We start from the raw sequence: 10,683 nt of genomic DNA on the forward strand, positions 1-10,683 counted from the left end.
AATACTGAAATCAAATTTTGATATCTTTTGTTTGATGTTTGTTTTTACTGTGAGAATAAAAAGTAGAGATGGAGAAGAGAGAATATGTCTTTTCTTTCCTCTTTCAGTGAAAAATAAGATCTTGAGCTCTTTTGATGGATTTGTGATTTTTTTATGATTTTGATTTTGATTTTGATTTTCTTTATGTGATAATGTTATAAGATAACAATTAATATATTTATATTTTTTTTAAATATAATATTGAATAAAATATCTAAAATATTTTTTTTATATATTTATGTTAAAAGGAATGACCTCACACAGGGAATAGTGGGATGTTACGAGGTTTGCCGTCTAGATCACGTGGAAGTGCTCTAGGCTCTCGAGGTAGTTTATAACTAGGCGTCAAGCAGGGACTTTAAAGTAATGACAATAATGATATGCAATTCGTAACTAATAGTAGAGTATACTAAATGATTGATCTTGAGCACGAAGCTCTATACAAAGGAAATCCATCTTGATTATATAGACCTTCATGCCTATGGCTAGTCAGGACCGCGCAGCGGTCCATAACGTGACTTAATCACGTTACCTTGGTTTAGTCATGTGACGCGGCGTAGAAGATAGCCGTCGTAACATGGGAAGCTGATAGGGCAGAACTGAGGTAATATTGGTCTAGTAGGTTAATCTCTCTTTTAAGTTCTACGGAAGTGCGAAGCTCTCTTACAGAGAGCTTCTCAGTCTAGTCCTAATAGGACTAGTGCCCTGTGCACGTGCTACGCAGGAACCATTCACTTTAACAATCTATAATAAAAAATAAATAATTCTTTTTTTGATTTAATATTATTAATAAAATAATTAATATAGATTGAGATAAAAAAAATATATCTTTTTGTAATTGAATGTAAGGATAAAGATAATAATAGATAGATATTGATAATTATTTAGTATTTTGTTTCTGGGGCTTTGAGGTACATATTAGTTTGTTAATAGCTTTGAAGTGGAGAATGAGATAGAGTGATGTTTTGTTCGTTTGAATAAATTTGAATTTGGATGCATTAAATATAATATCCTCCTCTTTTCTTATTCTATATTCTTCTTGTTTGGGTAGAAGGGAAGGAAGATTAAGAAATGTTTCTTCACGTGGGTGGGAAAGGCCTTTCACCCCTAAAAGTACAAATTGGATAATGTGGGAGAATATTTCTTCTGGAGCTCCTTTTTTATTTTTGTCATGGTTTTGATGTTTAATATTGGTCAGATCCCTTCCCTCATGTCATGAGGAAATTTTGATACTTCTTCTTTTCGCTCTTTTTTAGTTGAGGGGTCTTTGGTTTCTAGTCCTTCTCCTCCTACAAAACTAGTTCCGTCTTCTCGCTGGGTAAACTATCGTTCAGTAGGTAAGGAGCAGACGAAGACGAAGACGAAAGATCAGCTAAGAGAGCTAGATACAGGGTTACGAGTTATATCGATTCTGAGGGTGAAGCGGACGACGAGGATTTGGATTTTGAGTCTGCTGAGTGAGGCATTGAGTGATAGTGAGGAGGTGAGTACACTGGCGTCTGCTCCTGCTCCAGCATCGGAACCTAATGCTCTGAATTTTAGCCCGAGGGGAAAGAAGGCTGGATATTTACAATCTGTGAAAGTATATGATTGATCTTACAAGTCGATTTGCATCAATCACCTTTGGAATCTAGATACACGGATGATAAGGAATTCGAATCTCATACACCAAGTTCGGGGAAAGAGCACTTACATCCTCTTTTCCAGCTTCGAGAACTGGTGGCCTTAACTTCAATTTCACAGTGAAGAAGGCTGGATACATCTTTATTAATTTCGAAAATCTATGGTCGATCTCACAGATCGGCTTGCTTCAACTGTCGATTCTGACGACACCGATGATAGTGAATCTTGGTGAATCTGACTTCTCTGATACACCAAGCTCGAAAGGAGAGCACTTACACCATCAGCACTACTTCTTTCATCCGCTGTAGCATCAAATAAATTAAATTCCAATCTTACAGCAAAACAAGCAGGTTACTGTTACAATCCTCGAAGGTCTACTATTGATCTCACAAATTGGTTCACCTCACCTTCCAATTCTGATCTTGCTGAAAATATCAACGACAGCGAATCTGGTTTAAACTCTACACCAAATAATATTGCATCTCCCATTACATTTGTTCTTCACGTTTACCACTTCTTTTACCTTTGCTTCAGTGGCAATATCATCACATTCCCATCGATCCATATAACCCAAAAATTCCACCTTCTGCAGAAACGAAAAGAAAAATGGAACACACTTATACTGAATGGCATCAAGCAGAAATGGATACACCAAGAGCTCCATTCTTTTCTTCAGTCACCATGGCAGCTGATACATCTGAAGTTGGAGAAATCGAGCAATTCAATCAAGTTGAATATGCATCTTTACAATATAACCAACAATCGCAACAACAAACCCTTGAATCTTCCCGCGCACCTTCACACCCAACCCTACTCAACACCTCTCAACCACAAACCCACCATCCAAATACCACCACCACCTCACCCTCCACATATACATTTCCCCTCAACCTCCCATCCCCCAACGTCCTAATCCGTCTAGAACCTCACTCACCAATTCTCGACCACCTCACAGTCCAATACATACCCCAAGGACCTCATCCAAATCTTCCGCACATCTCTCACGCAATCGTAGATCAAGTTCACGCGTCGGAGATATTAAATAAACATGTTTCTGATCGTACGCCTTTTGTGCGCGCGGCTTCTAGGAGATTACAGGCTGTGTTGGGTGTACGTAATGATTTGCCGTTTGATTTACTTATGGGGAGTGGAGGGAATGATGCGAGGAATTTGGTGGTGGGTGTTGATGGGATGTTGGTGGATTTGGGAGTTGTGGGTTTGCGGGGGATTGGTGAGTATTGTGATGTTGTTAGGGGAGATGGTCTTGTAATTGGAGATGGTGCTGGAAATGGTCGGGAAGATGTAGGTACGCATATGGATTTTAACATCGATACAAATACCAATTGCAATGCCGATACAGAACGAAATCTAAACACTGCAGCACAATATTATCCACAAATCATAAACACCTACCCAACTCTACAAAACCAACAAAACCTACCACTCCAAAACCCCACCAATCTCAGCTACGAATACCCCCAAAACCCAAAAATACCACACTTCTTCCCATCATCCTCAGTAAACCCCCACACAGGCGAAGGACTCCGCGAATATCTTCTCACACGAGCACTCCTCACCGGTTCTAAAAAGAGAGTGTGTAGAAGTATATCTTTTCATGATTTTACGCCGGATGTACGGACGGGAGAGTTTTATAATAGGTTGTTGGTGCATATTGGGGTGGATGGGGTTTCAAAATCGAAGAGTGATAGGGTTGAGGTTGTTGAGTTGAGTTTGTGAGTTTTTTTTACTTTTTATATTTTGTTTTTGTTTGGGTGGGATGTTGTTGGTGGGTTTCGTTTGATTTGTGTGGGATTTTTGTTGTCGTTGTGGAGGGATTGTTGTGGAGTTTTTGTGATGGAAGTTGTTGTAGTAGTGGTGGAATCTTTGTTACTGCCGCATGGCTTAATTAACCGCCTGAAGGAATGAGATATTGGGATGGCATAGTTGCTGTCTTCCTACTTTTTTGCCATTTGTATATTCTATTTGCGGCAATTCAACTTGACAGCCCAAATGGGTTTTGCTGTCAATCTGCTTTTCCACTTTCTCCCTTCCCTTTTTCATACATTCAAATAGCAACAAAAAACCCCTACTAACAACCCCCCGCAGGCCTGACAAAAACGGCATACTTCACCCCTGGCTCTCAATCTTCATCCAAAGACCCTTCCTCACCATTACCTCTCCCCATAAAAATTACAGCACCAACACCCCCCCCAATTTCCCCTCTCCAATCCCCACAACCTGGCTCTGTCTTGCCGTTCCCCTCGCAAACATAACCACCTACCCCATCCAATCTGATACCACCTTACCATCCTCCCTCCTCGAAGAAACCCTCCTCAAAAACAAACATGGACTTCCCACCAGGAAGATCGCCAGACGCCAAGATTACGATTTCTCCTTCCAAGGAACACCCATCTTTGAATTTTCCACCCGGGATTTATTCGGTCCTGTATCTCCATCTCCCACCACATTCTACTCCTCCAACCATCCCAATCCGCATTCTACTTCTCACGAACCCTCCCCCACCAACCAACCACCCATCTCCGATTTCCTCAGTATCTCCGGACTTCCTCCCTACAACCCCAAAGACCCTTACCTCCCATACCCACCCCACATATCTCAAAACCCGACAAAACACCAACAATTCGCTCGAAAATACGCACATGCAGCAGGTGTTCCATATGAGGAACTACACACTTTTGGGGAGATAGTGGAAGATGAAAGTGGAGTAGATATAAGCGAGGAATTATCGCCTAATGAGGGAATTTGGTGGAGTAAGTTTTATAGGGGTATTACGAGGGATAGGATTATTTGGGAGAGGGTTAGGAGGGCTATGGGGAGGGGGAGGTGTAGAGTTGTTGTTCGGTGGCAGGATTTTGCTGGGGGGGTGGGTGCACATGGTGATGGAGGAGTAGGGGAGGGAATAGGGTTAGGATTGGGGTTTGAATTAGAAAGGAGAGAGAGTGAGGTGGAGAGGGTTATGCAGGGAATAGGTAGAGAGAAATCGGGGAGGAATTCGAAGAGGAAAGGGAGGAAGAGTATGAATGGGACTGTGAATCATAATGTCGGGCTTGGTGTTATGAATTCTAATATGGGTTTTCATACATATTCTACACGATAGGGATCGGGATCGGCATCAGGTGAAACTTTGCGGGATACCTTGCGTGCGAGGGTGAATGGTAATAGAATGAGTATTAGTGGTGAGAGACACAAGGGTACCGGTCTTGAAGCGCACAATCTGAGGGAAAATACGCAAGGGCAAGTATTAGATTTTACGGGATGAGAGATGAGATAATTAATGAGAAGATAGAGTTGGGATGAATGAGGAGTTTTGCTTTACTTTTTTCGCCTTCTTTCCTTCTTTCCTTCTTTCCTTCTTTCCTTCTTTCCTTCTTTCCTTCTTTCCTTCTTTCCTTCTTTCCTTCTTTCCTTCTTTCCTTCTTTCCTTCTTTCCTTCTTTCCTTCTTTCCTTCTTTCCTTCTTTCCTTCTTTCCTTCTTTCCTTCCTTCCTTCTTTCTTTCTTTCTTTCCTTCTCACTTTGTGAGCGGGAATATGTATGTAGAAAATTAGGAAATTTTATTTTTTAGATTCTTTAGCTATGGGATTTGATTTATGATGTATAGATGGATGGATGAATGGATAGGTGGAGAGGTCTGTGATATTTCTCGGTGATAATACAGAGGAGGGTGGAAATTTTTTAGTAAGTAGTAAGATCTTATAATTAAGAATTCAGAATTAAGATGTAACGATACTGTACTGGAGGCAGCGGCTGCCTAAGGTTTCGTCTGGTTGATAGCTATGGATTAAGGCTTTATTACTGGTATTTACTTGGAAGTGAATTCGTTACTAGATCAAGTAGAATATAGGTAAACTAATTGATAACTAAGTTGAGTACAAAGCTTTTATATTATGAAACTATTTTGATTATATAATGATCGATAAAGGGAGCCCCTAGCAGCTTTGAGGGCTCCTAGGGCTCCTTATCACGTGATTCCTTTTCATCCCAAGACACTAATCCTAATGGTGAATCGTGACAGTTTGCCGTCTAGATCACGTGGAAGTGCTCTAGGCTCTCGAGGTGGTTTATAACTAGGCGTCAAGCAGGGACTTAAAGTAATGACAATAATGCAATTCGTAACTAATGGTAGAGTATACTAAATGATTGATCTTGAGCACGAAGCTCTACACAAAGGAAACCATCCTGATTATATAGACCTTCGTCCTTCATTGGATCTCTTGGATCCTGAGAGTTTATGGACCTTCGATTCGTATGGACCTACGATTCGTATGGATCTACGATTTGTATCCTTGAATATGCAGGGTCTATCATGTGACTTGGATCAGACTATATGTCCAAGCTTGCTAAGGAGATCTCGTGAGGAAGTTGTCATACAATTTTGTATGTAAATTTCCTTGCTTTTCCATAGGGTCGAAGCTTATACGGACAGGTTGACTGTTACCTTCGTAACAATACTAAATTAAGGAGAAAAGAAGAAGGAAAACAAGAGTAGAGAGTTTTCCTGTGATTAAATACAAACGGGGCATGTCACGTGACCCAGAGGTGTGGGGCGTCACATAATAAATAATAAAATCTATATCTATGTTAAAGTGAATGGTTCCTGCGTAGCACGTGCACAGGGCACTAGTCCTATTAGGACTAGATTGAGAAGCTCTCTGTAGGAGAGCTTCGCACTCCCGTAGAACTTAGATAATGAGTGGTTTATATATAAGCCAATATAGCCTCAGTTCTGCCCTGTCAGCTTCCCACTATTCCCTGTGTAAGGTCATTCCTTTTAACAATCTATCTACATTATAAAACCCAACTAGATAGACATAAACTCGGGCATTTAAGGATATCACATATTATCCGATTTGTTTAGTATTCTCGAGTATTCAGATATTTATAATACATACATACATACATACATACATACATACATACATACATACATACAGATATAGATATAGATTTCGTTCCATACTACACTACCTAAAAAAAGCATTAAAACAATCGAATTGTGATCATCAATGCTAGATCGTATGACCCCATCCATCATCATCATGATCGATATACCACGATCCAATCTCGACCGCGTTTGCAGAGGTGAGATTTAAGGCCGCCTATGCTTCATTCCTATTGACGCCTCATTCATCATACATGAAAAATATACAATCGTCCCTTCGACTCTCCAATTCATCAACCATTACGACGAAGCACCTCCCCACCAACCTCCTGTCATTCCACTCTTCATAGCCTTTAATCCTTCTTCCTTGGCTTTTTCCTCCATCTCGGCCTCTTCCTTCAACCACTTTGCTCCATTCTCTCGAATTTCCTTTTCAAATGCTTCATAGTTCTTCTGTCCTCTTTCTCTCGCTAAATCTTGTAACATCTTTCCCTGTGCAAGCGCATCCGCTAGACTTTGTTCATTGGGATCTGTCACCATCATTCCACCAGGCTTTATACCCAAAGCATTTCCCAATAATCCAACACCGCCACCTCTCTTTCCGTGCTTCTTTCGTTCTTCTGCAAGTTGTTCTTGGAACTTCTTTCTTGCTGTTGCTTCACGTTTGGCAAATTCAGTAGGAATATGTGTGCCTTCAAATGATTTAATGGCTTTGCGTACATCGGCGTATTGCATTGTAGGGATGTATTCGAGGAATGGAATCAAAGAGACAAGTTCTTTATCTTTCACATCACCTGTCCATGGCTTAAGAATTATTGCGTTTTCTGGTTGTTTCTTGGCGTGGTGTGGTTTGGTATCGATCAAAATGACTTTCGAGAGGTCACGGTTGAGGTATGAAAGGTCCTGATACAAGTTAATAAAACAACAAAATTCTGGTCCGAAATTCCTACCTTGATATATTCTCCATTCTCATAAAGTGTTGCCTCTCGGAAGAGTGGCCATGTAACGATATGATATGGATCGAATTTTCGAATAACTGGCTCTGCTAAAGTGGATGGTTGAGTGGTAAAGATAACCAATTCATAATATTGACTTAAATATCTCAAGAAATAATCAACACCAGGTCGTTTCGCCAATCGCCAACCATGTTCTCTACTCCATTCACTATGAATTAAAAGATCCTCCATACTCAAAACTAATGTATAAGGGCGCTCGAACATAGGAGTTGGATCGGGTAATAACTTTGTAAAAGCCGGCTCTGTGTAATGACCAATTTGATCCCCGGTTCTAGCTCTTACACGGTTCCACATGCCACTAAGTGACCATCCAGAAGGAGCAGTTTCCGCGTGTAGTTTTTCTTCTTCCTCGGTCTCCCAATTTCGACCCAAGTATACCGTACCGGTGATCGCAGATACGAAAAAGGCAAGATACATGTAGTTGGCCATCTGGTTTCTCTTCCTTTCCGAGGAAGAAACATACGCAGATGCTGGCAGTTCCCCGCGACCCTTGCCCCCAGCACCAGGAATCTCTTCAGGGTCCGCCGCTTCTGTAAGATTTAATGGCGAAGTCTTCGATTTTCTATTTGCCAATTCGAAATCCAATGTCGAAGGAATACCTTGGGTGAGATCTGGTAGAGGTTTGTTCTCGGTTTCTGCTTGTGCGGGGTCGACGGCGATTGTCTCGAATTCATCTTGTTTGCCAGAGAAGTCTGAACTTTCGCCTTTTCTGGCATCTGGGTTCGGCACGCCGGCACCACCGCCCACTGACTCTGGTACAGTATTCCTTTCCGGTGAAGCATCCTTGCTCACTTCATCTTGGGCCTTGGAAAAGTCTGGATTACCAGATTTATCACTACTCTGTCCTGGTTTTTGTGAAGTGAAAGCAGCTTGTGCCCCACCTGAACCAGATGGTTTTGGCGTACCCGAAGATCTATTATATTCTGTAGGTTTTTTAGGTTGGCGATTATTACTCGCCATCGACCGAGTCCATGATGTCGATGAGGCTATCCGGAAATTCGTCGAAGTATTTCTTAGAGCTGGCGTTTGCAACGACCTTCCGATAGCTCTAGACAACATTATGAAGGAAAAGTATCAATATACACAGCCTACTCCAATGAAGAAAAGATTATATGCGAAATCGCATTGAATACTGTTGAAGTTCTTGTCAGTGAAGAGAAACTTTAAGAGTCCTTTTGCTTTTAGCCTTACAAAATAACCTTGATTCCTTAAAAGTTCCCTTGACTTACAACAAAATGACAAAATACAATTTTCTACAATGATGCGGGCGGGAATTATCAACGCTAGTACTAAACTATACTAGTGTCAATTGGCGTCAGTGGACATCGATTCCCCACCATAAAAGCATCAATTCATTTTCGCAATTTTGAATTTCTTTTTTTTTCTTTTTTCCTTAAAGTTGACACTCAGACAGAAATTTATACTCATCGCGCCTACAATAACCGTGGACGAAGAGTTGAACAATCTGAGGAGAATAAATATGACACTTTCAAGAATTGGATGTTAAGCCGGTGCTTGAAAGAGTTACCGGCTACTCAATTACAACTTCAGTCCCGTGGTGTCATAACATTCCATATATTGTCTCCATCTATTGACCCAAAACTCATTGTGGAAAATATTCTTCTACATCTCTCTCATTAGTACATTGCCTCTACCACGACTCTGTTCTTTGAATTCCTTCATAGAAGGAGCTTTCTTGTTTATAATTGAAATCATAAATATCATCCATCATTCAGTCTTTTAGGTCAATCGGACGAATTTTCTTATCTGTGACTTTCAACCATTTATCTACGCAACACGCGATCTCTTCCCATTGTTTAACTGAAGCTCAACAAACCTAACACCTACAAATCTCTCTACAGCATATCAACAAGAACGATAATTTGGTTTCCTTACCTCTACTCCAACATAACAATTGATATGGCGCCGTCTATGAAGCACCATGCCCTTACCATACGGAATCATCGTCGCGCGATAGCAAGCACGCCTATATCTGGTACCACAACTCCGACTTCGTCCGCCTACCCATCAGCTTATCCATCCGATGCTGAAGACATTACTACTATCACTTCTCGCAAAACCAAAAAATCCTTTCCATTTCTTTCCTTGCCTTCCGAACTTCGTACAAAGATTTACACTCTGATATTCGCTCCTTTCCCCGAAGTTATCGATCTCGACCCTACAACCTTTTCCCTCATTCATCGTCATAAACTATTCTCACTATTCCATGTCTGCAAACAAATATACAATGAATCATCGCACCACTTCTTTTCGACCTATACCTTCCGCATCTTTCCCATCCATCCAGGTCGATATTTCAAGACAAAGAAACCTCTACTCGCGCGTCTGCCATCTCATTATCGCAACTCTATCACTACACTTGAACTTCGTCTAGGTCCTGGCTGGAATAGTCCGCCAAGAGGTTGGGTTGTATCACCTTTACTTGGACTTTCCGATTGCACATCCGTTCGCGTTTTGAAAATATTCGTAGAATGCGATCCATCGGATGCGATATTCAAAGGTTTCAGAGTAGGCGATGGATTTTATGAGGGCTTTTGCCAGGAATTATTAGAAGGGATATTCATGGATGTGAAGGGAATTCAAACTGTTGAATTTGATGCCTTTCCTGGTGTGAAGAGGAGCGGAGATATGATGAGTGGACTGCGAGAGGTTGTAGAGAGCCATAAAAAGGTTGTGACATGGGGCCCTGAAAGGGGTTGGGGAGTGGAAAAATCTGGAGAGGGCAAAGAACGAATTTGGCTGGATGCTGTGCTTGTGCATGGAGTTGGAAGAGCAAGAGTTGTTCCGGCAGGAGTAGAGGGTATTGTGGCCTCAGCTTGAGTTACGCCATACCTTTATTGAAGCGCGGGTATGATGACACGAGTGAATGAAGTTAACGTTAACACGATCGATGAATACAGTAGGCCATTTATTTTGAAATCGGATGGAACAGTTTGTAAGAATGGAAGAATGCATCAGGAAACGGATCGAAATGGCACAAAGGCACGCAGGCACGTAAAACTCCTCTTCATCTTGCACATAACATAGTCTTGCTCAATGCCACTTTATTCACAACCTTTTCTATCATGACAACTTTCTTTTCT

At 41.2% G+C, this 10,683-nt stretch overlaps 5 protein-coding genes across 5 annotated transcripts; 3 read left to right on the forward strand and 2 right to left on the reverse strand.

Annotated features, from left to right (window-relative positions):
• Positions 1-1,407: 1,407 nt before the first annotated feature.
• Positions 1,408-1,801, reverse strand: SS1G_12295 (predicted protein; the record flags this gene model as incomplete). The annotated part of the gene is made up of 2 exons (XM_001587215.1): positions 1,408-1,570; positions 1,707-1,801. The coding sequence occupies 2 exons, from the start codon at positions 1,799-1,801 to the stop codon at positions 1,408-1,410; spliced, it is 258 nt and encodes an 85-aa protein (XP_001587265.1).
• Positions 1,802-2,343: 542 nt separating this feature from the next.
• On the forward strand, positions 2,344-4,980 carry SS1G_12296 (predicted protein; the record flags this gene model as incomplete). Its single annotated transcript, XM_001587216.1, has 3 exons — positions 2,344-3,395; positions 3,769-4,697; positions 4,970-4,980. 3 exons carry the CDS (start codon positions 2,344-2,346, stop codon positions 4,978-4,980), a joined length of 1,992 nt encoding a protein of 663 aa, XP_001587266.1.
• Positions 4,981-5,817: 837 nt separating this feature from the next.
• Positions 5,818-6,112, forward strand: SS1G_12297 (predicted protein; the record flags this gene model as incomplete). Its single annotated transcript, XM_001587217.1, has 2 exons — positions 5,818-6,058; positions 6,108-6,112. 2 exons carry the CDS (start codon positions 5,818-5,820, stop codon positions 6,110-6,112), a joined length of 246 nt encoding a protein of 81 aa, XP_001587267.1.
• Positions 6,113-6,863: 751 nt separating this feature from the next.
• Positions 6,864-8,638, reverse strand: SS1G_12298 (hypothetical protein; the record flags this gene model as incomplete). Its single annotated transcript, XM_001587218.1, has 2 exons — positions 6,864-7,466; positions 7,514-8,638. The coding sequence occupies 2 exons, from the start codon at positions 8,636-8,638 to the stop codon at positions 6,864-6,866; spliced, it is 1,728 nt and encodes a 575-aa protein (XP_001587268.1).
• Positions 8,639-9,499: 861 nt separating this feature from the next.
• On the forward strand, positions 9,500-10,420 carry SS1G_12299 (hypothetical protein; the record flags this gene model as incomplete). Its single annotated transcript, XM_001587219.1, has 1 exon — positions 9,500-10,420. The coding sequence occupies one exon, from the start codon at positions 9,500-9,502 to the stop codon at positions 10,418-10,420; it is 921 nt and encodes a 306-aa protein (XP_001587269.1).
• Between the last annotated feature and the right edge of the window lie 263 nt (positions 10,421-10,683).

This window comes from Sclerotinia sclerotiorum, genomic scaffold (assembly GCF_000146945.2).
Source record: "Sclerotinia sclerotiorum 1980 UF-70 scaffold_19 genomic scaffold, whole genome shotgun sequence".
Classification (NCBI taxonomy): domain Eukaryota; kingdom Fungi; phylum Ascomycota; class Leotiomycetes; order Helotiales; family Sclerotiniaceae; genus Sclerotinia; species Sclerotinia sclerotiorum.